The sequence below is a fragment of the Labeo rohita genome, chromosome 15 (genome assembly GCF_022985175.1).
Source record: "Labeo rohita strain BAU-BD-2019 chromosome 15, IGBB_LRoh.1.0, whole genome shotgun sequence".
NCBI lineage: Eukaryota > Metazoa > Chordata > Actinopteri > Cypriniformes > Cyprinidae > Labeo > Labeo rohita.
Window position 1 is genome coordinate 35,702,816 of NC_066883.1, and position 23,427 is coordinate 35,726,242.

At 36.1% G+C, this 23,427-nt stretch overlaps 3 protein-coding genes across 30 annotated transcripts in view; 2 read left to right on the forward strand and 1 right to left on the reverse strand.

Annotated features, from left to right (window-relative positions):
- Positions 1–1,407: 1,407 nt before the first annotated feature.
- Positions 1,408–7,350, reverse strand: LOC127177081 (ragulator complex protein LAMTOR1-like). Of its 2 annotated transcripts, none has more exons than XM_051129089.1 (5): positions 7,187–7,350; positions 5,478–5,611; positions 5,311–5,388; positions 2,861–2,942; positions 1,408–2,237 (listed from the first exon to the last, which is right to left on the reverse strand). In XM_051129089.1, the coding sequence occupies exons 1-5, from the start codon at positions 7,217–7,219 to the stop codon at positions 2,145–2,147; spliced, it is 420 nt and encodes a 139-aa protein (XP_050985046.1). In that variant the 5' UTR covers positions 7,220–7,350; the 3' UTR covers positions 1,408–2,144. The 2 variants fall into 2 exon arrangements, with proteins under 2 accessions (XP_050985046.1, XP_050985045.1); XM_051129088.1 differs by having other exon boundaries at positions 2,819–2,942; positions 7,187–7,348.
- A 1,620-nt stretch (positions 7,351–8,970) lies between these two features.
- LOC127177730 (gastrula zinc finger protein XlCGF7.1-like) overlaps positions 8,971–23,427 on the forward strand; it is a 124,287-nt gene continuing 109,830 nt past the window's right edge. For 26 of the 27 annotated variants that reach the window (XM_051130158.1, XM_051130165.1, XM_051130173.1 and 23 more), the window contains exons 1-2: positions 8,971–9,105; positions 14,068–14,151. In XM_051130158.1, coding sequence (XP_050986115.1) covers positions 9,000–9,105; positions 14,068–14,151 — 190 coding nt within the window. In that variant the 5' untranslated portion in view covers positions 8,971–8,999. Of the gene's footprint in view, positions 9,106–11,052; positions 13,548–14,067; positions 14,152–23,427 lie in introns of those variants that run through there. The other variant, XM_051130151.1, reaches the window with a different exon arrangement.
- LOC127177744 (gastrula zinc finger protein XlCGF8.2DB-like) lies at positions 19,026–23,400 on the forward strand. Its single transcript, XM_051130243.1, has 3 exons — positions 19,026–19,356; positions 21,520–21,651; positions 21,899–23,400. The coding sequence occupies exons 2-3, from the start codon at positions 21,558–21,560 to the stop codon at positions 22,981–22,983; spliced, it is 1,179 nt and encodes a 392-aa protein (XP_050986200.1). The 5' UTR covers positions 19,026–19,356; positions 21,520–21,557; the 3' UTR covers positions 22,984–23,400.

A 23,427-nucleotide genomic window follows, 5' to 3' on the forward strand; every position in this document is an offset into this window, starting at 1 on the left:
AAATCTGTGATCTTCTCCTTGGCCGAGATAATCCATTCACCTCACAGGTGTGGCGTACCTAGGTGTGCCGTAGACTGGCCACAATAAAAGGCCGGTCGAAAATGTGCAGTTTTATCACACAGCTCAATGCCACAGATGTTGCAAGTTTTAAGGGAGCATGCAGTTGGCATGCTGACTGCAGGAATGTCCACCAGAGCTGTTGCCCATGAATTGAATGTTCATTTCTCTACCATAAGCCATCTCCAAAGGCATTTCAGAGAATTTGGCAGTACATCCAACCAGCATTACAACCGCAGACCATGTGTAACCACACCAGCCCAGGACCTCCACATCCAGCATCTTCACCTCCAAGATCATCTGAGACCAGCCACCCGGACAGCTGCTGCAACAATCGGTTTGCGTAACCAAAGAATTTCTGCACAAACTGTCAGAAACCGTCTCAGGGAAGATCATCTCCCTGAGCTCGTCGTCCTCATCAGGGTCTCGACCTGACTGAAGTTCGTCGTCGTAACCGACTTGAGTGGGCAAATGCTCACATTCGATGGTGCCTGGCACTTTGAAGGTGTTCCCTTCACGGATGAATCCCGGTTTTCACTGTACAGGGCAGATGGCGGACAGCGTGTATGGCGTCGTGTGGGTGAGCGGTTTGCTGATGTCAACGTTGTGGATTGAGTGGCCCATGGTGGCGGTGGGGTTATGGTATTGGCAGGCGTATGTTATGGACCACAAACTCAGGTGCATTTTATTGATGGCATTTTGAATGCACAGAGATACTGTGACGAGATCCTGAGGCCCATCGTTGTGCCATTCATCCACGACCATCACCTCATGTTGCAGCATGAAAATGCACGGCCCCATGTTGCAAGGATCTGTACACAGTTCCTGGAAGCTGAAAACATCCCAGTTCTTGCATGGCCAGCATACTCACCGAGCATGTCACCCATTGAGCATGTTTGGGATGCTCTGGATCGGCGTATACAACAGCGTGTTCCAGTTCCTGCCAATATCCAGCAACTTTGCACAGCCATTGAAGAGGAGTGAACCAACATTCCACAGGCCACAATCAACAACCTGATCAACTCTATGCGAAGGAAATGTGTTGCACTGTGTGAGGCAAATGGTGGTCACACCAGAGACTGACTGGTTTTCGGACCCCCAGAACAATATTTGAGAGAAATAGGCCTTTTGTGTACATAGAAAAAGTCTTAGATCTTTGAATTCAGCTCATAAAAAATGGGGGCAAAAACAAAAGTGTTTATAATTTTGGTCAGTGTGTTTATGCAAGTTACTAAACACTGGTGATATATAGCTGTGAAGCTCTACATCTTCATCATATCCATAAATATGCTACATTCACTCAGTAAAATAAAATGAAATAAAACAACACCTTCATCATTTTGAATGTCTTTATTGTGTAATTTTATTCAACAAAAAACTGTTTTTACAAAATACCAAGATTTCTGGTGCTAGCCTAAGAAGAGTTATCTCTGTAAATCAGGTAGTATTTCACATTTAGGTAACAAACTTGAACACTGTTAGTACACTGCAACAGAAAACAAACAGAAAAAGTATCCCTTTTAAAACATCAAAGAAAGACAAAAGTGCCTTGCCATGATCTAGAGAACTAATGGTGTCTGTGAGCTTGCATAAAAACAAAGTCAAAATAATTACACAAACACAGTGTGTCGCATTTCAAAAACGCTAGTTGTTCGAATTCACAGTTTTTGTCCCTTGTTTCTCAGAACAACAGAAAAAAAGGCTGGACTAAGCAATATCATATTATTATGTTAAAAGTGTCCATGTTTGCTTAGCTAAAAACAAGCCATTGATCGCAAAGGCCTACAAATGCCTCCAGGGGGCGCCATAGAGACATTTACACTTCCTGCTACACAAGTATTTTAATCATTCATCTCGATTAATTTTACACTCTGTACATTAAAGGCATTGATACGAAAACATTATTTACAATCTACAAATTCCCACCATGACAATTCAAACATACCTCCCCATCCTAAACACTCGTTGACAGTATGATTAATTGTTAGACAGGGCATGCTGACAAGACTGTGAGGAACCAAAGTACAGTGTGTTTAGTGTATTGTACTGTCCTTTAGTGTATTGTACAACAGTCCTTCTGAGAAAAATCATGGTATAACAAACTGCACCACCAGCTCATCCTTGGCATCTACTTTGATTTGTGAGATGGCACTGTAGGCGTAGGCAGCGATCTTAGAAACCTAAAGAGGAAAGAAAAGCAATAACTTAAACGAAACTCTGAATAATGTCCATTATTTCTTGTGACAGACCAATAAATCAGATCCAGAGTTTGGGGACAGTATATGTTGTTACTTTTTTGAAAGAAATAAATACTTTTAATCATGAAGAATGCATTCAGTTTACAAACAGTGAAGACATTTGTAGTGTTACAAAAGACTTTTGAATCCTGAAAACAATTACAGTTTCACCACCAACTGTTCTCAACATTGATACTAATCAGAAAAGTTTCTTAAGCAGCAAATCAGAATATAAAAATGATATCTGAAGGATCATGTGACACTGAAGACTGGAGTAATGATGCTGAAAGTAGCTTTTCATCACAGGAATAAAATATATTTTAAAATATATTTGAAATCGAAAACACTTATTTTAACTTGTAATAGGTTTTCACAATATTATTGTCTTTACTGTAATAAATGCACACTTTTGAACATATTTTCGTACATATATATACCTTGGTGTGTCAAAAGCAGTCTAATGTATTCTTATCCAGTCATTTAATAACAAGCAAGTGTATGTGCACAGTGAAACCAAGTTTAACCTGCTGTATATCTGCATAGGTGACCAGGTCAGCAGCGAGCACCTGGTGAGGTTGGCTGGTCAAGGACGGGAAAAGATCCGGCTTGTTCTGTGACAGTGTTTTGTTCAACACCTCCAGCTTGGTGCTTTAACACAAACACATAGGATTCAGCTCAATACAACTCTAAAACACACAGACACATGCTGCAGGGACGTTCAAAATAAACTTAAAGGGATAGTCCACACAAAAAATGAAAACTGACATCATTGGAACTCAAAGTTTGAAAATACAACTTCAATAGATTAAAAAAACTTCAACTACTAGAATATGGAAATAACTACCAGTAAAAAGTTTTTGGACAGTAAGATTTTTAATGTTTTTTTTTTTTTTAATTTGAAATATTTTTACTATTGAAAATAACTGCTTTCTATTTGAATATATTTTAAAATGTAATTTATTCCTGTGATTTCCCAGCTGAATTTTTAGCACCATTACTTCAGTCACATGATCCTTCAGAAATCATTTTAATATTCTGAAATATATATATATACTGACTCAAAGCTTTTGAATAGAATAGTGTATAATATTACATAAGCTTTTTATTGCAGATAAATGCTGATCTTTAGATCTTTCTATTCATAAAAGAAAAATCCAGAAAAAATTTACTCAACCGTTTTAAATATTGATAATAATAAACAATGTTTCTTGAACAGCAAATCAGCATATTAGAATGATTTCTGAAAGATCATGTGACACTGAAGACTGAAGTAATTTTAGTTTCGATCACAAGAATAAATTACACTTTATAATATATTTAAATAGAGAGAAAGCAGTAAAAACATTTCACAATATTACTACTTTTGTATGGGATTATTTTTGTGCCAATAAGAATGAACGTAACTTTATAAAACTGAACGTAACTTTCCAATAAACGATCAAAAATATGCCACTGCAAAAGAAGAAAAACACAATGAAAATGAAAAAATGAACTCAGTCGCACGAATTTAACATGCTCTTCAAATATGCTTCATTCTTTGTTAATGATTTTCAAAGAATCGTTTTCGCGAATCATGGATTCTGAATGCGTTGCCACAACTTTCGCTTACGCTTCGCAAATTTTCGTTTGCTGTTTTGGCACAAACCTCTCGTGGGGGCGGGCTTAACAGCGATCTACTCTGATTGGCTAATGAGCTTTTGATGGACAGTTGCTCTCTGAACTGGAAGCACGGACGGTGACGTCAGTGGCGCAATACGTCGTGCTTTGTTTATAGAAACTATCAGAACTGTTGCACACTGTACATGAATAAAACTTTTATCGATGTTATTGATTAACGTTACTTTAGCAACACGAACCTACTTCAAGCTGCCCTGAGGGACAAGCTGAGGTGGAAGATGATGCTGCTCCGTGTCTTTCCTGGGAGCTCATCTTTAGAAACTAAGAGACGACCATAGGTGAAATACTAATAACATTAATACTTAATATAAACAAAGCACGACGTATTGCACACCGCAACAACTTTCCAATATGTGCGCCACTGACGTCACCGTCCGTGCTTCCAGGTCAGAGAGCAACTGTCCATCAAAAGCTCATTAGCCAATCAGAGTAGATCGCTGTTAAGCCCGCCCCCACGAGAGGTTTGTGCCAAAACAGCAAACGAAAATTTGCGAAGCGTAAGCGAAAGTTGTGGCAACGCATTCAGAATCCATGATTCGCGAAAACGATTCTTTGAAAATCATTAACAAAGAATGAAGCATATTTGAAGAGCATGTTAAATTCGTGCGACTGAGTTCATTTTTTCATTTTCATTGTGTTTTTCTTCTTTTGCAGTGGCATATTTTTGATCGTTTCTTGGAAAGTTACCTTCAGTTTAATAAAGTTACGTTCATTCTTATTGGCACAAAAATTATCCCATACTTTTGCTGTATCTTGGATCAAATAAATGCAGGCTTGGTGAGCAGAAGTCCAAAAACTTTTGACTGGTAGTGTATACTGATCCTTCTGATCTCATTACAAAAAAGTGCTTGTTTTCCAGTGCAAAAATTCAAAAATAATTCAAGAGAATTGAACCAAATATCTTCCAATAGGCTCAATCTACTTAATTTAAAGAAAAAACAAGTTTTCATTCCCCATTGATGAGTGTTTGTTTTTGTTTTCACTTCACTTTCTAATAAAAGAAGACTTCACTTTGCATCTTAAGTAAACATATCTTGATTTAAGGATGTTTAGATATTTGGAAAACAAAAAAATAGTAAGATTTTCATATTTTGCATTGCATGCAACATCTAAATGTCTTAAACATCTAATGCTTAAGACTCTGATTTAGGACCTTAGGAAAAGACATGAGGGTGAGTAAATAAATAATAAAAATAATAAAGTTTTTGGGTGGACAATCCCTTAAACTCATATAAATTTTAAGCTAAAATCTTGATGTTGTAACTAAAAACTGACATTACAGCCAGTGTTTACGACGTCACACCATTGGCATCAATGGCATTTCAATAGTGTAACACACCTGTACTGTCTGGCTCTGTCCATGTATTCACGTTGCTCCAGGCCTTGAGAAACAACAGCTGACACATCAATTATGCTCCTAACCAGAAGGACAAGAAAAGTGAGTTTTAATCTACCAACTGTGAACAGACCAAACTGAAAACAAACTGTGTAACGTGTGTGTCATACAAGGCTGTCTGCTGCAAGATCGCGAGTAGGGCCTGTTCATCTGTGTGGTTGGACAGCAGGCTGTCTGTGTTTTGCTCCGAGCCATTGGTGGGGTCTAAACTTGGGTCAGAAATCAATGGCTTCACATAGTCGGCCTGCACAAACACAAGCCAAACAGGAGTCACAACAGGGTCAAAAGCATGATCATCGCAACTCCTGAAAGACCACCAGTAGACAGTTTTGAGGAGGCAATAGTGGCCTGAAACTAAATAGCTATATGCCTGATTTGCCAGATAACAGCAATACTTTTTAATACACAAGAAAATGTCTGAGTTACCTTTTCAAATAAGCAATGCCAGTTACTTGACTGTTATATAGAATAGTTTATTGACTGACAGCTCTCCTGTCCTCACGTTGAAAGAACATGATGCTAATGTAGATCTAGACTAAATGAGAACATGCATTTGTTCATCTCACTTGCACAAAAGCATTCAGCTTTCCTCAAAATGAATAAAAACAGAGAAACGCAAACTCAGAATATGACACAAACCTGCAATAGTCACATATTTAAATAACACAAATATCCTTTATGTATTTAATGTTATTTTATTATCCAATGTCTTTGCTCCTGACCTTCAATGATTTAGTTTAACCATATCAATAGGCAAAAATGACTTTAGATATACATAACATTTGTGACCCTGGACCACAAAACCAGTCATAAGGGTCAATTTTTTTAAAGAGATTTGTACATCACCTGAAAGCTGAATAAATAAGTTTGAATCAGAGGGTGCATAAAAATCAAAATATTGACAAAATCACCTTTAAAGTTGTCCAAATGAAGTTTTTAGCAATGCATATTACTAATCAAAAATTACGTTTTGATATATTTATAGTAGGAAATTTACAAAATATCTTAATGGAACATGATCTTTACTTTATATCCGAATGATTTTTGGCATAAAAGAAAAATCTTTCATTTTGACTCATACCGTTTATTTTTGGCTAGTGCTACAAATATACCCATGCTACTTATGACTGGCTTTGTGGTCCAGGTTTTTTTAACTGCTTTAGAGTGTTGAACTTTCTGCACCTGCATTCTATTCGTTATGCAATCCAGAAAAGCATCTGAGCTGTACTCTTACTGTACAGATGTGAATTTGCATTTCCTTCAGCCTCAGGACTATTCCTTTCACTTTTGGTGTGAAAGGGCTTAACATTTGCAGAAAATAATACGTTTTATATTAAAAACAAACAAGCAAGCCAAGCCCAGGTGGAAAAAAGTAACGCACTAGATTCAAAAAAATGTAACGAATATAATCAGTTACTTTTTTTAGGGAGAAATGCGACATTGTATTGCATTACTTTCAATAGTAACTTTCCACAACGCTGTCCATTACTTTTCAACTATTAGTTATTCATGTCAAATGATTTTTAATCGTTATACACACAAAAAAAACTCATTCCCAACACATACTTTCAGTTTGAGACAGTTTACAGTCTACTCATGGTACCAGAAGCAAATAATTCTGAATATAAAAAAGCAATTTAAAGATATTAGACTGTGCTGTAGTTTTGAAATACACTCAATACTGAGCTATTCTTTAAGAATTACAAACTCACACCAACATACATATGTGTTGTGTGTCATTCCTGTTCTAGGGATAGAAACGCCACTTTCAGTTGCATTTTATTGCTGTTTGTGTGTATATTAATTAAATTTTTTCTACCTGGTTGCTACCGGTGCTGAAACAGCACCCCATTATAGCCTTCCAGCAAGTTCAGACTCTCCTCCCTGTGAGTTTTTCGTCTTGGAAGCGGTTTGTTTGTCTGTTGGCTGTGGAGGAAATTATCACATGACAGAACCAAAGCAAACCTGCAAGGTTAGCAAAAAAAAAAAAGGCGTACTGCGTTCACCAGCGACACGCAGCGACAAAGTGACACAATCCCATTCATTTGAATAGGAGGCTCGCGACAAAGTTGAGATGTGTTTAACTCAGCGACAACCAATAGTCATATTTTACCCTGCAATTTGGCTCCAAACCACAGGTAAAAAATAGTCGTGTACACACCCTATTTAAAATAATAAATGACTCCAGTAATCCAGTAAATATTCATCTGTGAACTATTTATGTTTGGTCTTCTTCATTAAGAATATGAATAAAATCCTCAAGTTGAAGAAAGTTCTGAAATTTGGTTGATTTGACACAAAATAACCCTATACTAAGATTACAGGTTTGTACTGGATTTGTTTCAGTGTTGTGTAGGTGATCACTGGTGACCAATGAAATCTTTAGAATTTTAGTGGCTCTGAAATTTTAATAACATCATTTGTTTATTTTAGACTGGATAGAAGTAAAACAGCAAAGACATGAGGTGAATGAAGTGGAGGAGAAACACTGTAAAATCAAAACCTCAAGAAAAAAAGCAAAACAGCTGCACACCTGCACACAGTGTGGAAAGAGTTTCAGACTAAAAGGAAACATTAATGTGCACATGAGAATCCACACTGGAGAGAAACCGTACACATGCCCTCAGTGTGGAAAGAGTTTTACTGGAGCAGCAAGTCTCCGTTATCATCTGCACACTCACTCTGGAGAAAAGCCATTTAGCTGTGATCAGTGTGGTAAAAAGTTTATTTCATCTGCAAATCTAAAAAGACACCTGACAGTTCATTCAGATGAGAAGCCTCATGTGTGTTCTTACTGTGGAGAGAGGTTTTCACAACTGAAGAATTGTAAATTGCATCAGAAATTACATGTTGAAGTGAGAGATCATGAATGCCTTGAGTGTGGGAAGAGCTTTACTACAGCTGCCTGCTGTACCAACGAATTCATACTGGAGAAAAACCTTACAAGTGCTCATACTGTGACAAGAGTTTCACTAAGTCTGGAAACCTAAAAAAAGCACAGGCGAGAACATACTGGAGAGAAGCTACTATGAGATTAGCTTAAATGATTAGTTTTGCTGTGAAATGACACAATAATTAAGACATCCCCATTAATTGACAAAGAAACACTCAAATTAAACTGGAAAAATACGTAGAAAAAGATTATTTATAAATGCAATATTATTGTGTATGCAAAATGAAAGTTGCGTAGGCTCTGTATAATGATGCAAATAACATTTCCATTTCACTGACATCACTGATTATGTGTGTACTTTTATTGATGTGTTAGTCCATTAGAGCATGTTAGTAATGTTCAGTAATAGATGATCTTGTAGTTTGTCTCAGTCTGTTGACACACAATGAAATGTGCTTAATGTGTCAATTTACAGAAGATCTCAGACATCATCATAATGAATGAGGTGAAAACAGAAATGTATTGGCTTTTCAATTAAGTGAAAATAATGTAAAATGTAAAGTACAGAATCATTATGTCCATGGAAAATCCTCAAAAAACATGAAAACCCTACCTCAACCCTGTGTGCTTGTTACCATGAGTTTCCAGCAGGTGTCAGTAATATACTAAAGTGTTTTCGAGTTTGCCATACAAATACAAAAGAGCAAAAACACAACCAGCAGAAGAGAGAAGCGCAAGTATGACACATACTATGGTAAATATTGAGTTTGTTAAAGAGGAGCTTGAAGACATATGGGATCCAGAACCATCCAGAATAAAACATGAAGATACTGAGGAACAAATAGGTTGGTTTCCATTCTCAATTCTTCAGTTTTTATGGTTTTGGTAGCTGTAGGTTAAATTTTAGATTTTGCCAATATTTTTTTTTAAATGTCATTCATGAATATTCACTGATGTATAGCCATATTGTAACACACACACACACACACACAAAACAGCCTTGTGATTTCCGCTTACTTTGAAATGATAGTAGTTTGTGGTTTATTGTTAGCCTATAAATCAATCAATCAATCTTTAGAATCTGTGGTGGGCGGGGTTTGTGCTTTAACTGGGTTAAAAAGGTGAGGAATATTCACATCATCCTACATTACAGGAACAGAAGTTAAAGAGGAGATTGAAGACATGAGTGATCCAGAACCATCCAGAATAAAACATGATACTGAGGAACAAACAGGTTGGTGTCCACTCATGATTCTTCATTGTCGACAGCTAAGAAACATTAAAGATTCAGTTAAAAAGATTTAGTGGCTGTGAAATAATGAGCAATCTGAATAATTAATGATACTGAAAGTGCCTATAAATGATCACAACTACATCCATAGTTTGATTGTATTAACAAAGAATGACAGAACAAAAATCTGATGCTTTATACACATAAATACATGACCTGTTTTGGCTTTTGCTGTTAAATCATGCTCACTTTAACTCATTTTAACCTGATATTGTATTTCATTTCAGTAAAACAGAAACATAAGGTGAATAAAGTGGAGGCGAAACGTAAAATCAAAAGATTAAGAAAAGCCAAACAGCTGGAAACATGCCTTCAGTGTGGAAAGAGTTTTGCTGGTGCATCGAACCTTCGTAAACATCTGCGTATTCACTCTGGAGAAAAGCAATTTAGCTGTGATCAGTGTGATAAAAAGTTTATGTATTTATCACAACTAAAAGCACATCTGACAATTCATTTAGATGAGAAGCCTTATGTGTGTTCTTACTGTGGAAAGAGTTTTTCATGGCTGGCCAGTTATAAACAGCACCAGAAAACACATAATGAAGTGAAAGATCATGTGTGTTGTGAGTGTGGGAAGAGCTTTACTACAGCTGACCGTCTGAAACGGCACGAAAGAATTCATACTGGAGAAAAACCTTACAAGTGCTCATATTGTGACAGGAGATTTACTCAGTCTGGAAGCCTGAAAATACATGAGCGACTTCATACTGGAGAGAAGCCGTACCAGTGTACTCAGTGTGGAAAGGGTTTCAGAAATGCATCAAATCTCAATTATCATGTGAGTGTTCATTCTGGAGAAAAGACATTTAACTGTGATCAGTGTGGGAAAAAATTTATTTCATCATCTGTTGTCAAACAACACCTGAAAGTTCATTCAGATGAGAAGCCTCATTTGTGTTCCCTTTGTGGAAAGAGTTTTTCAACCCTATTCTGTTATAAAAAGCATCAAAAAACACATAATGATGTGAAAGATCACATGTGTTTGGAATGTGGGAAGGGCTTTACTAAAGCTGACTGTCTGAAACGGCACCTGAGGATTCACACTGGAGAAAAACCTTACAAGTGCTCATATTGTGACAAGAGTTTCATCGAGTCTGGAAAGCTGAAAGTACATGAGCGAGTTCATACTGGGGAAAAACCGTACACATGTACTCAGTGTGGAAAAAGTTTCATAGATGCATCAAGGTTTAAGTATCATCTGCTTGTTCACTCTGGAGAAAAGCCATTTAGCTGTGATCAGTGTGGTAAAAAGTTTCTTTCATCATCAACTCTAAACAGACACCAGACAGTTCATTCAGATAAGAAGCCTTATGTGTGTTCTTACTGTGGAAAGACTTTTTCTCGGCTGACTAATTGTAAACAGCACCAGAAAACGCATAATGAAGTAAAAGATCACGTGTGTTGTGAGTGTGGGAAGAGCTTTACTAAAGCTGTATATCTGAAAAAGCACCAAAGAATTCATACTGGAGAAAAACCTTACAAGTGCTCATGATTATTATCATCATGATTATTTGTGCATCCTTGTTTCCTTTCCTCGCATCTTAGCTCCAACACCCTTACGATATGAGGGAAGGATGCAATCAAAAGAACGGTTATTTGTGCATTTGAATACTCATGACCACTCAAGCTGTGGTAAAGGGATTTGCCCTTATACAGTGGTATGCCAAAGTTTGGGCACCCCTGTAAATTTTCATCATTTTCCTTTATAAATCATTGGTTGTCTGGATAAGAAATTTCAGTTAAATATATCATATAGGAGACAAACAGTGATATTTGAGAAGTGAAATAAAGTTTATATGATTTATGGAAAGTGTGCAAGAATTATTTAAACAAAATTAGGCATGTGCATAAATTTAGGCACCCTTGTCATTTTATTGATTTCAATACCTGTAGCACTAATTATTAGAACTCAAAATTGGTTTGGTAACCTCAGTGACCCTTGACCTCCATACACAGGTGAATCCAATCATGAGAAAGTATTTAAAGGAGGCCAATTTTAAGTGTTTCTCCTCTTTGCATCTTCTCTAAACAGTGGCAACATGGGAGCCTCAAAACAACTCTCAGATGACCTGAAAACAATGATTGTTGAACATCATGGTTTAGGGGAAGGATACAGAAAGCTGTCTCAGAGATTTAAGCTCTCAGTTTCAACTGTGAGGAACATTGTGAGGAATTGGAAGACCAGAGGCATAGTTTTAGTTAAGGCCAGAAGTGGCAGACCAAGAAAAATCTCAGATAAGCAGAGGCGCAGGATGGTGAGAACAGTCACAGTCAACCCACAGACCAGCTCCAAAGACCTACAACATCATCTTGCTGCAGATGGTGTCACTGTGCATCGTTCAACTATTCAGCGCACTTTACACAAGGAGATGCTGTATGGACGAGTAATGCGGAAAAAGCCTTTTCTCTGCACACGCCACAAACGGTGTTGCTTGAGGTATGCTAAAGCACATTTGGACAAGCCAGCTTCATTTTGGAATAAGGTGCTGTGGACTGATGAAACTAAAATAGTTATTTGGGCAAAACAAGGGGCGTTATGCATGGCGGAAAAACAACACAGCATTCCAAGAAAAACACTTGCTACCTACAGTAAAATTTGGTGGCGGTTCCATCATGCTGTGGGGCTGTGTGGCCAGTGCAGGGACTGGGAATCTTGTTAAAGTTGAGGGTCGCATGGATTCCACTCAATATCAGCAGATTCTGGAGAACAACGTCCAGGAATCAGTGACGAAGTTGAAGTTGTGCCGGGGCTGGATCTTTCAACAAGACAACGACCCTAAACACTGCTCAAAATCTACGAAGGCATTCATGCAGAGGAACAAGTACAACATTCTGGAATGGCCATCTCAGTCCCCAGACCTGAATATTATTGAAAATTTGTGGTGTGATTTTAAAGCGGGCTGTCCATGCTCGGAAACCATCAAACCTGACTGAACTGGAGATGTTTTGTAAAGAAGAATGGTCCAAAATACCTTCTGCCAGAATCCAGACTCTAATTGGAAGCTATAGAAAGCGTTTAGAGGCTGTTATTTCTGCAAAAGGAGGATGCACAAAATACTGAGTTAATTTTTCTTTTGTGGTGCCTAAATTTATGCACATGCCTAATTTTGTTTAAGTAATTCTTGCACACTTTCCATAAATCATATAAACTTTTTTTCATGATATATTTAACTGAAATTTCTTATCCAGACAACCAATGATTTATAAAGGAAAATGATGAAAATTTACATGGGTGCCCAAACTTTGGCACACCACTGTATATAATAAACATTAATAAAGCGAGATTGGAACATATGACGTGTATGGTGTTAGCATATCCTAATGACTAATATCGAATTTGGAAACGTCCAAATTAACCTGAAAAAAATATGTAACAAAAGATAGTTATTTATAAATGCAATATTACTATATACACAAAAATAACACTTGCATAGTATGTGATTTTTATTGATGTGTTATTATAGTATTTTAGTTATGTTCAGAAATAGATTTTATTTGTGATGATCCTGTAGTTTGTCTCAGTCTGTTGACACACAATGAAATGTGCTTAATGTGCCAATTTACAGAAGATCTCAGACATCATCATAATGAATGAACTAAAAACAGGGAACTGTTGGCTTTTCATCAGCTCAGTTAATGATAGTCTTGTTGTCAGGAGAGATTATTTAGTGTAGATTAAGTGAAAATAATGTCAAATAAGTACAGTATTAACACATTATGTCTGTGAAAAATCTTCATAAAACATAAAAACCCTACATGTATGTTTGCAACCATGAGTTTCCAGCAGGTGGCAGCAATACACTAAAGTGTTTTCGAGTTTTCCATACAAATACAAAAGAGCAAAAACACAACGAGCAGAAGAGAGAAGCGGAGAGTCGAGTGCTGAAATCTGAGACATACTATGGTAAAAATTGAGTTTATTAAAAGAGGAGATTGACGATATGAGTGATCCAGAATCATCCAGAATAAAATATGAAGATACTGAAGAACAAACAGGTTTGTTTACATTCTTGATTCTTAATTTTTTGTTGTTTTTGTAGCTGTGAAATATCGATCAGTACTGTATATGGAAGATAAATGATACAGAAATGCATTTAAATGATCATGACCCGGTACAACAGTAACAAGTGAATGACAGAACTAAACTTTGACACATCAAATATCTGATACACAGACTGATACCTGATCTCTGTTGTTTTCTGCTGGTAAATCAGGATTCACATTCAGTTTTCACATTTATTCACCTTGAAATGATTGTAACCACTTAATGACTTAATAAAGTCTATCAATTCATCCAGTTAGGCACGACACATATTTGTACATTTATATTGTCCAAGTAATTGCAGCATTTCTGCGTACAATTACAATGAGAGTAGTGCAAAACAATGATTTCATTGGTCAGCGTAATCACTGTGATTGACACGACCAATGAAATCTTTAGAATCTGTGGTGGGCGGGGTTTGTGCTTTAACTGGGTTAAAAAGGTGAGGAATATTCACATCATCCTACATTACAGGAACAGAAGTTAAAGAGGAGATTGAAGACATGAGTGATCCAGAACCATCCAGAATAAAACATGAAGATACTGAGGAACAAACAGGTTGGTGTCCATTCTTGACATAACATGTCTTTATCTCAAAATGAAATAAAACCACTTCTCATAAAGAAACAAGAACAAAGTCATCTTTTCAATTAAATATTAATGGTTTTATGGCATTTATAACAGCTTGCTTGCATACATGATTCTTTTAGGAAGACATATTTATTTATTTATATGTATTTAGATTATCTTTATTAGAGCTACTAAAGTGATTCAGTTAAGAACAGTGAGTGAATTCCTCTCTTTCTTTTGTTGATTAATTAACTATAAGGACAGACTGCCCCTTTAAAACTGACTGCATGGGTTTGTGCTGTCAAATCAGGCTCACTTTAACTTATTTTAACCTGATTTTGTATTTCAGACTGGATAGAAGTACAACTGCAAAGTCATAAGGTGAATGAAGTGGAGGCCAAACAGCTGGACACATGCCTTCAGTGTGGAAACAGTTTCAAAGATGCATCAGGTCTCAGTTATCATCTGCCCTGTCACTCTGGAGAAATGCCATTTAACTGTGATCAGTGTGGTAAAAAGTTTATTTCATCATCAGCTCTAAAAAGTCACCTGAATGTTCATTCAGATGAGAAGCCTCATGTGTGTTCTTTCTGTGGAAAAAGATTTTCCAGGCTGGAGGATTGTAAACAGCATCAGAAAACACATGATGAAGTGAAAGATCATGTGTTTTGTGAGTGTGGGAAGAGCTTTACTAGAGCTGGCGATCTGAAACGGCACCAAAGGATTCATACTGGAGAAAAACCTCACAAGTGCTCATACTGTGACAAGACTTTCACTCGGTCTGCACTCCTGAAATCGCATGAGCGAGTTCATACGGGAGAGAAGCCGTACCACTGTACTCAGTGTGGAAAGAGTTTTAAAGATGCATCAAGTCTCAGTTATCATCTTCGTGTTCACTCTGGAGAAAAGCCATTTATTTGTGATCAGTGTGGTAGAAAGTTTATTTCATCCTCCTTTCTCAAACAACACCTGACAGCTCATTCAGATGAGAAGCCTTATGCGTGTTCTTTTTGTGGAAAGAGTTTTTCCAGCCTGGACAGTTATAAAAAGCATCAAAAAACACATAATGAAGTGAGAGATCATATGTGTTGTGAGTGTGGGAAGCGCTTTACTACGGCTGACTGTCTGAAACGCCACCTAAGGATTCACACTGGAGAAAAACCTTACAAGTGCTCATATTGTGACAAGAGTTTCACCGAATCTGGAAAGCTGAAAGTACATGAGCGACTTCATACCGGTGAGAAGCCGTACCATTGTACTCAGTGTGGAAAGAGTTTCAAAGATGCATCAAGTCTCAATTATCATCTGCACATTCACTCTGGAGAAAAGCCGTTTAGCTGTGATCAATGCGGTAAAACGTTTATTTCATCATCGAATTTAAAAATTCATCAGGCAGTTCATTCACATGAGAAGCCTCATGTGTGTTCTTTCTGTGGAAAGGGTTTTTCACGACTGACTCACTGTAAACAGCACCAGAAAACACATGATGAAGTGAAAGATCACATGTGTTGTGAGTGTGGGAAGAGCTTTATTACAGCTAGCCATCTGAAACGGCACCAAAGAATTCACACTGGAGAAAAAACTATAGAAGTGCTCATATTGTGACAAGAGTTTTAGTCACTCTGGAAACCTGAAAAAGCATGAGTGAGTTCTTAGAATGCGTAGATAAGTCGTACCATTGTACTCAGTGTGGAATGTGTTTCACTTTTCGAACGTTTGAACCTTATTACAGAAGGTTTTCAAATTTTTGAATTTAAAGGTCAGGGTAAATTTAACTTATTTTGTCTTTTTGGAAAAGTGTACGTATCTTCTGTAGCTTCTAAGGGCAGTACTAATTGGAAAAATATGATATTTAGGCAAAATAAGAAAAATGTACACATCCCTCATTCCATTCAAAAGTTTTCACCCCCTTCTGAAGCATCAGTGAGTGTTTGAGCCTCCTGTAATGGTTACATATGAGTCCCTCAGTTGTTCTCAGTGTGAAAAGATGGATCTCAAAATCATACAGTCATTGTTGGAAAGGGTTCAAACACAAAATGCTGAAAAACCAAAGAATTTGTGGGAACTGAAAGGATTTTTCTCATACACCTTTTTATATACACCTTGCAGAATCTGCAAAATGTTAATTATTTTAATTAACATTTTTTAACACATAAACATCTTTTATATGAAATATGTTATTTAGGTCAGTACTAAATAAAAAATAACATGCATTTTGTATGACCCCTCTTAGTTTGGTAAAATAATTAACATTTTGCAGATTCTGCAAGGTGTATATAAACTTTTGACCTCAACTGTAAGTGACTGCTGTGAAATTGAGACCATTTTATCAATTGCGCTGACACTTCTAGAACACTAGATGTGAAGGGGAACAACAACACATTCACAAGACACATCATATGAGGTATATAGATATTCTTGGTTTACTTTCATTGAAGCCTGTTGGGGAAGATGGAGAGGGGGTCGTAAATGAGCAAAGAGAGACATTTGAGCAAGGTGGTGTCGTTTGTTCTTTTTGGAGATCTCTTTGCTAGATTAGTTTTATTGTTTTGTTGCATGGCGTCTGTTTTGTGAGAGTTCCCGGACTTTGATTTGACTGGGGAGATCATTTCTGGTCTTACAATAATGTAAGATTAAGATACAGTAAATATAAGATTAGCTGAAGTTGTTAGTTTTGCTGTGAAATACCATAAGAAGTATTTAGTCAGTTTAATCTTACATTGATGTTTTTAATTCTGTGATTAACTGCCTGCTCTTTAAGAAACTGACAAAGAAACACCCAAATAACCTGGAAAAATATGTAACGAAAGATATATTTATAAATGCAATATTGTTATATATGCAACATAAACGTTGCATAGACTTTGTATAACGATGCAAATAAAATTTCCGTTTCGCTGACATCTCTGATTATGTGATTTTTATTGATGTGTAAATCTATTATAGTATTTAGTTGTTCAGTGATATGTGTGATGATCCTGTAGTCTGTTGACACACAATGAAATGTGCTTCATGTCCCAATTTACAGAAGATCTCAGACATCATCATAGATTAAGTAAAAACAATGTCTATGGAAAATCCTCATAAAACAAGAAAACTCTACGGGGCGGTTTCCCGGACAGAGATTAAGCCTAGTCCTAGACTAAAGTGGCCCTTTAAACCAGATTAACAGTAATCTGCTTTCTTTGTCATGGTTTTAAATAGTCTTAGACTTAGTCTAGTCAGGAATTTAATAGGCTGATTTCCTGAAGGAAGACTAGAGCTACTTCAGGACTAAAATGAAGCTTAAATTAAACCTACCAGGAGGCAGGTTTAACTTCAGATTAACATTGTGTTTCCAGTCTTCATATATCAAAATTATTGGTATCCTTGGTGGATGTAAACAAAGAAGCCTGTGAAAATAAATCTGCACTGGTAATTATTTTGATGTTTTATTTTTAAAAAAATGCCTTTTTCTTTAAGTATAATGAAAAGGAATGGAAATGTCACTATGAAAGTTTTTTTTTCTCTCACACATTGGCCACAATTAATAGCACCCTTTTATTCAATACTTTTTGCAACCTCCTTTGGCCAATTTAACAGCTATGGTCTATCCTATAATGCCTGATGACTCTAAAAAACACTTGACAAGAGATCATATACCATTCCTTCATCCAGATTCACTCCAGACCCTTCAGATTCCCAACTCCATGATAAACTCTCTTGTCTTCAGTTTTCTATAGGGTTTAGGTCAGGGAACTGGGACATCCATGGCAGAACCTTCATTTTGTGCTCAGTGTCCCATTTTTTTTTTTTTTTTTTTTTAATTTTGATGGTCCTTTTGATTCATTGTTCTGCTGGAAGATCCAACCATAGCTCATTATGACTCCAAGACTATTTTCTGCAATTCTCCAGCTGTGATCCTTGGAAAGTGTTGTGCCACTCAAACTTTCTTCCTCACATTGCATTAAGACAGTTGAGACACAGACAAATCACTGTAGGCAGATTGTTAACATTTCCTGTTGATTGGAACTATCTGCAGAACTCTATTTTTTTGTGTCATTATGATGGATGATAAAAAGAATTGACCTTTGTGTTCCCTCATATTTATATTCCTGTATATATTTAGTCACCCTGGTGTCCTAAAATGTAAATGTAAATGGGAATGTACAGTAGATCTTTAAAGATTTTACTCATAATAATTTCTAGGCCAATGTGTATTAGAGAAAAAATATTTTCATAATGTGATTTTGTTAAAAAAAGAAAAGATTTTTGTGATATATATATATATAATTTACTTTTACTTTTTTTTTTTTTTCAGAAAGACAAACAATAAATACAGATTTATGTTCCCAATGCTCTTATTTTTATACTATTTTTTTAGGGTGCCAATATAATTCTGACAATGTCTCTCTCTCTCAAACAGCTATTCTTTTCTCTTTACTGTTTTCATGGGGATATTGTTAAAATATGTAATTCTAACAACAAATAATAACAATACTAATGTTGCAAAACTAACAACAACAGCTGATTGCAATAATTTATGCAAGAATTCATTACAATGCGATTCCTAGACATTCCTAATTTTATATTTTGACACCTGTTGTGTGTCTTGCTTTTAAAAAGCTTTCTCTTGTTCAAACACTTGTTTGTGTGTTAATTAATTAATTAATTTGTTTGTTTTTTGATTGCAGTGCTTTTTCTGCTGCTATTGTTTTTCTTGGATTTGCTTCTCAGTTACATACAATTTTAACCTTTTCTTGGTTCATTCCATGTTTTATAGGCAACCTCAATCCAGCTAATCCTGATTTGCACAGGTGGTATTAAATTAATGGAGTGTATTTTAGTTGAGGACTCCATAGTCCAGGTGTTAGTAATCTGTACTTAATCTGTGTTTCAGAAAGCCATTTTTTAAAACATGATTAACTATTCTAGATTAAGGCCTACTCCTGTCTTAATTTAATCTTGGTCCGGGAAACCACCCCTATATGTGTTTTTGTTACCATGAGTTTCCAGGAGGTGTCAGCAATACACTACAGCGTTTTCGAGTTTGCCATACAAATACAAAAGAACAAGAACACGACGAGCAGAAGAAAGAGGAGAGTTGAGTGCTGAAATCTGACACATACTATGGTAAATTTTGAGTTTATTAAAAAGAAGATTGATGATATGAGTGATCCAGAATAACACATTAAGATACTGAAGAACAAACAGGTTGGTGTCCATTCATGATTCTTCATTTTTGATTGTTTTAGTAGCAGTGTAATATCGATCAGTATATGGATGATAAATGATACAGAAATGCATTTAAATGATCATGACCCGGTACAGCAGTAACAAGTGAATGACAGAACTAAACTTTGACACATCAAATATCTGATACACAGACTGATACCTGATCTCTGTTGTTTTCTGCTGTTAAATCAGGATTCACATTCGGTTTTCACATTTATCACCCTTAAAATTATTGAAACTACTTAATATGTTTATCCAAAGCATTAAAATTAGTCAAATCTATCATTTCACCCAGTTAGGTACTTTATTGGCATAACAAATATTTGTACATTTATATTGTCAAAGTAACTGCAGCGTTTCTAGATACAGTTACAATGGGGAAAGTGAACAACAACAAAGAAAAACCGTGTAACTGACAATTAGTAAAACAAAAATGGAGATGTAATGTTTAACTGAGCTGCTGAAAATCCAATGAGATCTTCTATAAATTGGCACATTAAGCACATTTCATTGTCTCATTCATTTGAGACAAACCACAAGATCATCCCTTCATGAGATAATCACCTATGTGTGTTTTTTAATCTTTTACTATTAAGGATTACAGAAACCATACTTGCACTCTTCATGTTTTTGACATTGAAACCAAAAATTAGCATTTTTATTCAGGCTGACATTTTGTTCAAACTAATTGTATGTTACATATTGTATAAAATGCTTTGGTTTTGTTAAAACAGATTATTTTTTTTCTGATCCAGTTAAAGGAGAAGTCCACTTCCAAAAAAAAAGATTCACATATAATGTACTCACCCCCTTTGTCATCCAAGATGTTCATGTCTTTCTTCAGTCATAAAGAAATTATGTTTTTTGAGGAAAACATTTCTGCATTTTTTCTTTGTGTAATGGACTGATATAGTGCCCCGATTCCAAAATGCAGTTTAAATGCGGCTTCAAACGATCCCAAATGCGGTTATAAACGATCCCAGCTGAGGAAGAAGGGTCTTATCTAGCAAAACGACTGGTTATTTGAATAAAAATAATACAGTGTATATACTTTTTAATGTCAAACGCTTGTCTTGTCTTGCTCTGCCTGGACTGTTTTTGTTCCGGTTCATGGCAGTTAGGGTATGTCGAAAAACTCCCATCTCATGTTCTCCCTCAACTTCAAAATCGCCCTATATCGCTGTTTTACCTTTTTTGTTAAGGGTGTTTGATCTTCTTTGCATGTTTACTTTGCAAAGACTGTGTCGGTACTTCTGCAGTGATGTAGGATGATTTTGAAATGATTTTTGAAGTTGAGAGAGAAAATATGTTGGAGTTTTTCGACATCAACTGTCTTGAGTCAGAATACACAGAGTTCAGGGAGAGCAAGACAAGATGAGCATTTGAGATTAAAAAGTATTTAAATTGTATTATTTTTATGAAAATAACAGATCATTTCGATAGATAAGACCCTTCTTCCTCAGCTGGGATCATTTACAACTGAATTTGGGATTGTTTGAAGTTGCATTTAAACTGTATTTTGGAAGTTCAAAATTGGGTCACCATATCAGTCCATTATATGGAGAAAAATGCTGAAATGTTTTCCTCAAAAAAAACAATTTCTTTACGACTGAAGAAAGAAAAACATGAACATTTTGGATGACAAAGGGGTGAGTACATTATATGTGAATCTTTGTTTTGGAAGTGGACTTCTCCTTTAAGCATGGAAGAAACAGGAGTTTAAACTTAAGTGGGAAAAAAACATAGAAATTGTTTTTCCCCATTCATGAACTGTCACAGTCAACAGATTGTACTAATAGAATTACCATTCTTTGTGTAAAAATAAAGCAACAATGCTTCCCTCCTTCTAAAGTTGGCTTCAAATTCCAGATGAAATAGCAATTTTGACTCTCCTCTAAGCATCCATGACGTTACATATTTTGTTTATGCTATTTATGTTTTTGATTATGGAAGTGTCTGAAATTTGGATTTGACACAAAATAACCCTATACAAAGGTCACAGGTTTGTACTGGATTTGTTTCAGTGTTGTGTAGGTGATCACTGTGATTGACACGACCAATCAAATCTTTAGAATCTGTGGTTGTTTTGGGCTTTAACTGGATTAAACAGGTGAGGAATATTCACATCATCCTACATTACAGATACAAACTCCAGGTGCAGCTGAAATCTGTGCCATACTATGGTAAAGATGGAGTTTGTTAAAGAGGAGATTGACGATATGAGTTATCCAGAACCATCCAGAATAAAACATGAAGATACCAAGGAAGAAACAGGTTGGTGTCCATTCATGATTCATTATTGCTGACTGCTGAGATACGTTAAAGCTGTTGTCTAAATGATTTAGTGGCTGTGAAATAATAAGCAAAATAATGAACATTTTAATTTTATTAACAAGAAATGACAGAACTATCCTTGAACACTTAAAAGATCTGATATTTGATACTCTGATAAATATGTGAGCTCTTTTGCTTTCTTCTGTTTAATCTGATTTGCATCGTTTGTTATTTGTTGTTATTTCAGACTGGATAGAAGTAAAACAGCAAAGTCCTGAGGTGAATAAAGTGGAGGAGGAACACTGTGAAATCAAAGGCAAACAGCTGTTCATCTGCCCACAGTGTGGAAAGAGTTTCAGAGACCGAGGAAACCTTAAAAGACACATGAGAATCCACACTGGAGAGAAACCGTACACATGCCTTCAGTGTGGAAAGAGTTTTTCTGATGTGTCAAGTCTCCGTAAACACTTGCTCATTCACTCTGGAGAAAAGGCATTTAGCTGTGATCAGTGTGGTAAAGATTTTATTTCGTCATCAAATCTAAAAAAGCATCTGAAAGTTCATTCAGATGGTAAGCCTTACTTGTGTTCTTTGTGCGGAAAAAGTTTTTCCACCCTGAACAACTGTAAACAGCACCAGAAAACACATAATGAAGTCAGAGATCATGTGTGCTTTGAGTGCGGGAAGAGCTTTACTAGATCTGTCCATCTGAAACAGCACCAAAGGATTCACACTGGAGAAAAACCTTACAAGTGCTCATATTGTGACAAGAGTTTCAGTTTGTCTGGAAACCTGACAGTACATGAGCGACTTCATACTGGAGAGAAGCCGTACCACTGTACTCAGTGTGGAAAGAGTTTCAAACATGTAATAAGTCTCAATTACCATTTGCTCTGTCACTCTGGTGAAACGCCATTTATCTGTATTGAATGTGGTAAGAAGTTTATATCATTATCACATCTAAAAATACACCTGACAGTTCATGAGAAGCCTCACTTGTGTTCTTTTTGCGGAGAGAGTTTCAAAAGCCTGGACAGGTGTAAACGGCACCAGAAAACACATAATGAAGTAAGAGATCATGTGTGTTGTGAGTGTGGGAAGAGCTTTCCTACTGCTAGTCAACTAAAACGGCACCAAATAATTCACACTGGGGAAAGACCTTACAAGTGCTCATTTTGTGAGAAGACTTTCATTCGGTCTGAACACCTGAAAGTACACGAGCGAGTTCACACTGGAGTGAAACCGTATCCCTGTACTCAGTGTGGAAAGAGATTCACTCAGTCATCAGCGTTAGTAACGCATATTAAAAAGCATTGTTCTGTGTCAGAGTGAGCAAATGTTTTCTACAGATTTAATATTTCAAGTGAATATTGTGATAAAGGGATTCATATTAAGTAAATATGAGATGGGCTCAAATAAACTAGTTTTGCTGTGAAATGCCACAAGATTTGTGAAGGTGATTTTTTTTCTGTTTTGTTGGAGAACAACAAAAATATTTGGTGACTTTAATCTTAAACTGATCGTTTTTATTCTTTGGATTCCTGCTCATTAAGACATTGATAAAGAAACACCCGATTTAAATTGGAAAAATATATAACAAAACCCAACAACCAGTCATTTGTCAGTATACAAAACATTTCCTTTAATGAGTTTCATGTTAATTACAACATGTTATCTAAGATGTTTATAATTGAAATATTGCTATATATACAACATAGAATTTGAGTAGGCTCTGTATAATGATGCAAATAAAATGTTTCACTGACATCTCTGATT

Excerpts from the sequence above, each read along its gene's own strand:
- LOC127177081 (XM_051129088.1), bottom strand. The coding sequence starts at position 7,219 with ATGGGGTGCTGTTTCAGCACCGGTAGCAACCAG. Across the intron at positions 5,389-5,477 it reads ATCTTGCAGCAGACAGCCTT|GAGCATAATTGATGTGTCAG; the intron begins GTATGACACACA and ends CCTTCTGGTTAG. Across the intron at positions 2,943-5,310 it reads GACAGAGCCAGACAGTACAG|CACCAAGCTGGAGGTGTTGA; the intron begins GTGTGTTACACT and ends TTTGTGTTAAAG.
- LOC127177744 (XM_051130243.1), top strand. The coding sequence starts at position 21,558 with ATGGTAAAGATGGAGTTTGTTAAAGAGGAGATTGACGATATGAGTTAT. Across the intron at positions 21,652-21,898 it reads AGATACCAAGGAAGAAACAG|ACTGGATAGAAGTAAAACAG; the intron begins GTTGGTGTCCAT and ends TTGTTATTTCAG.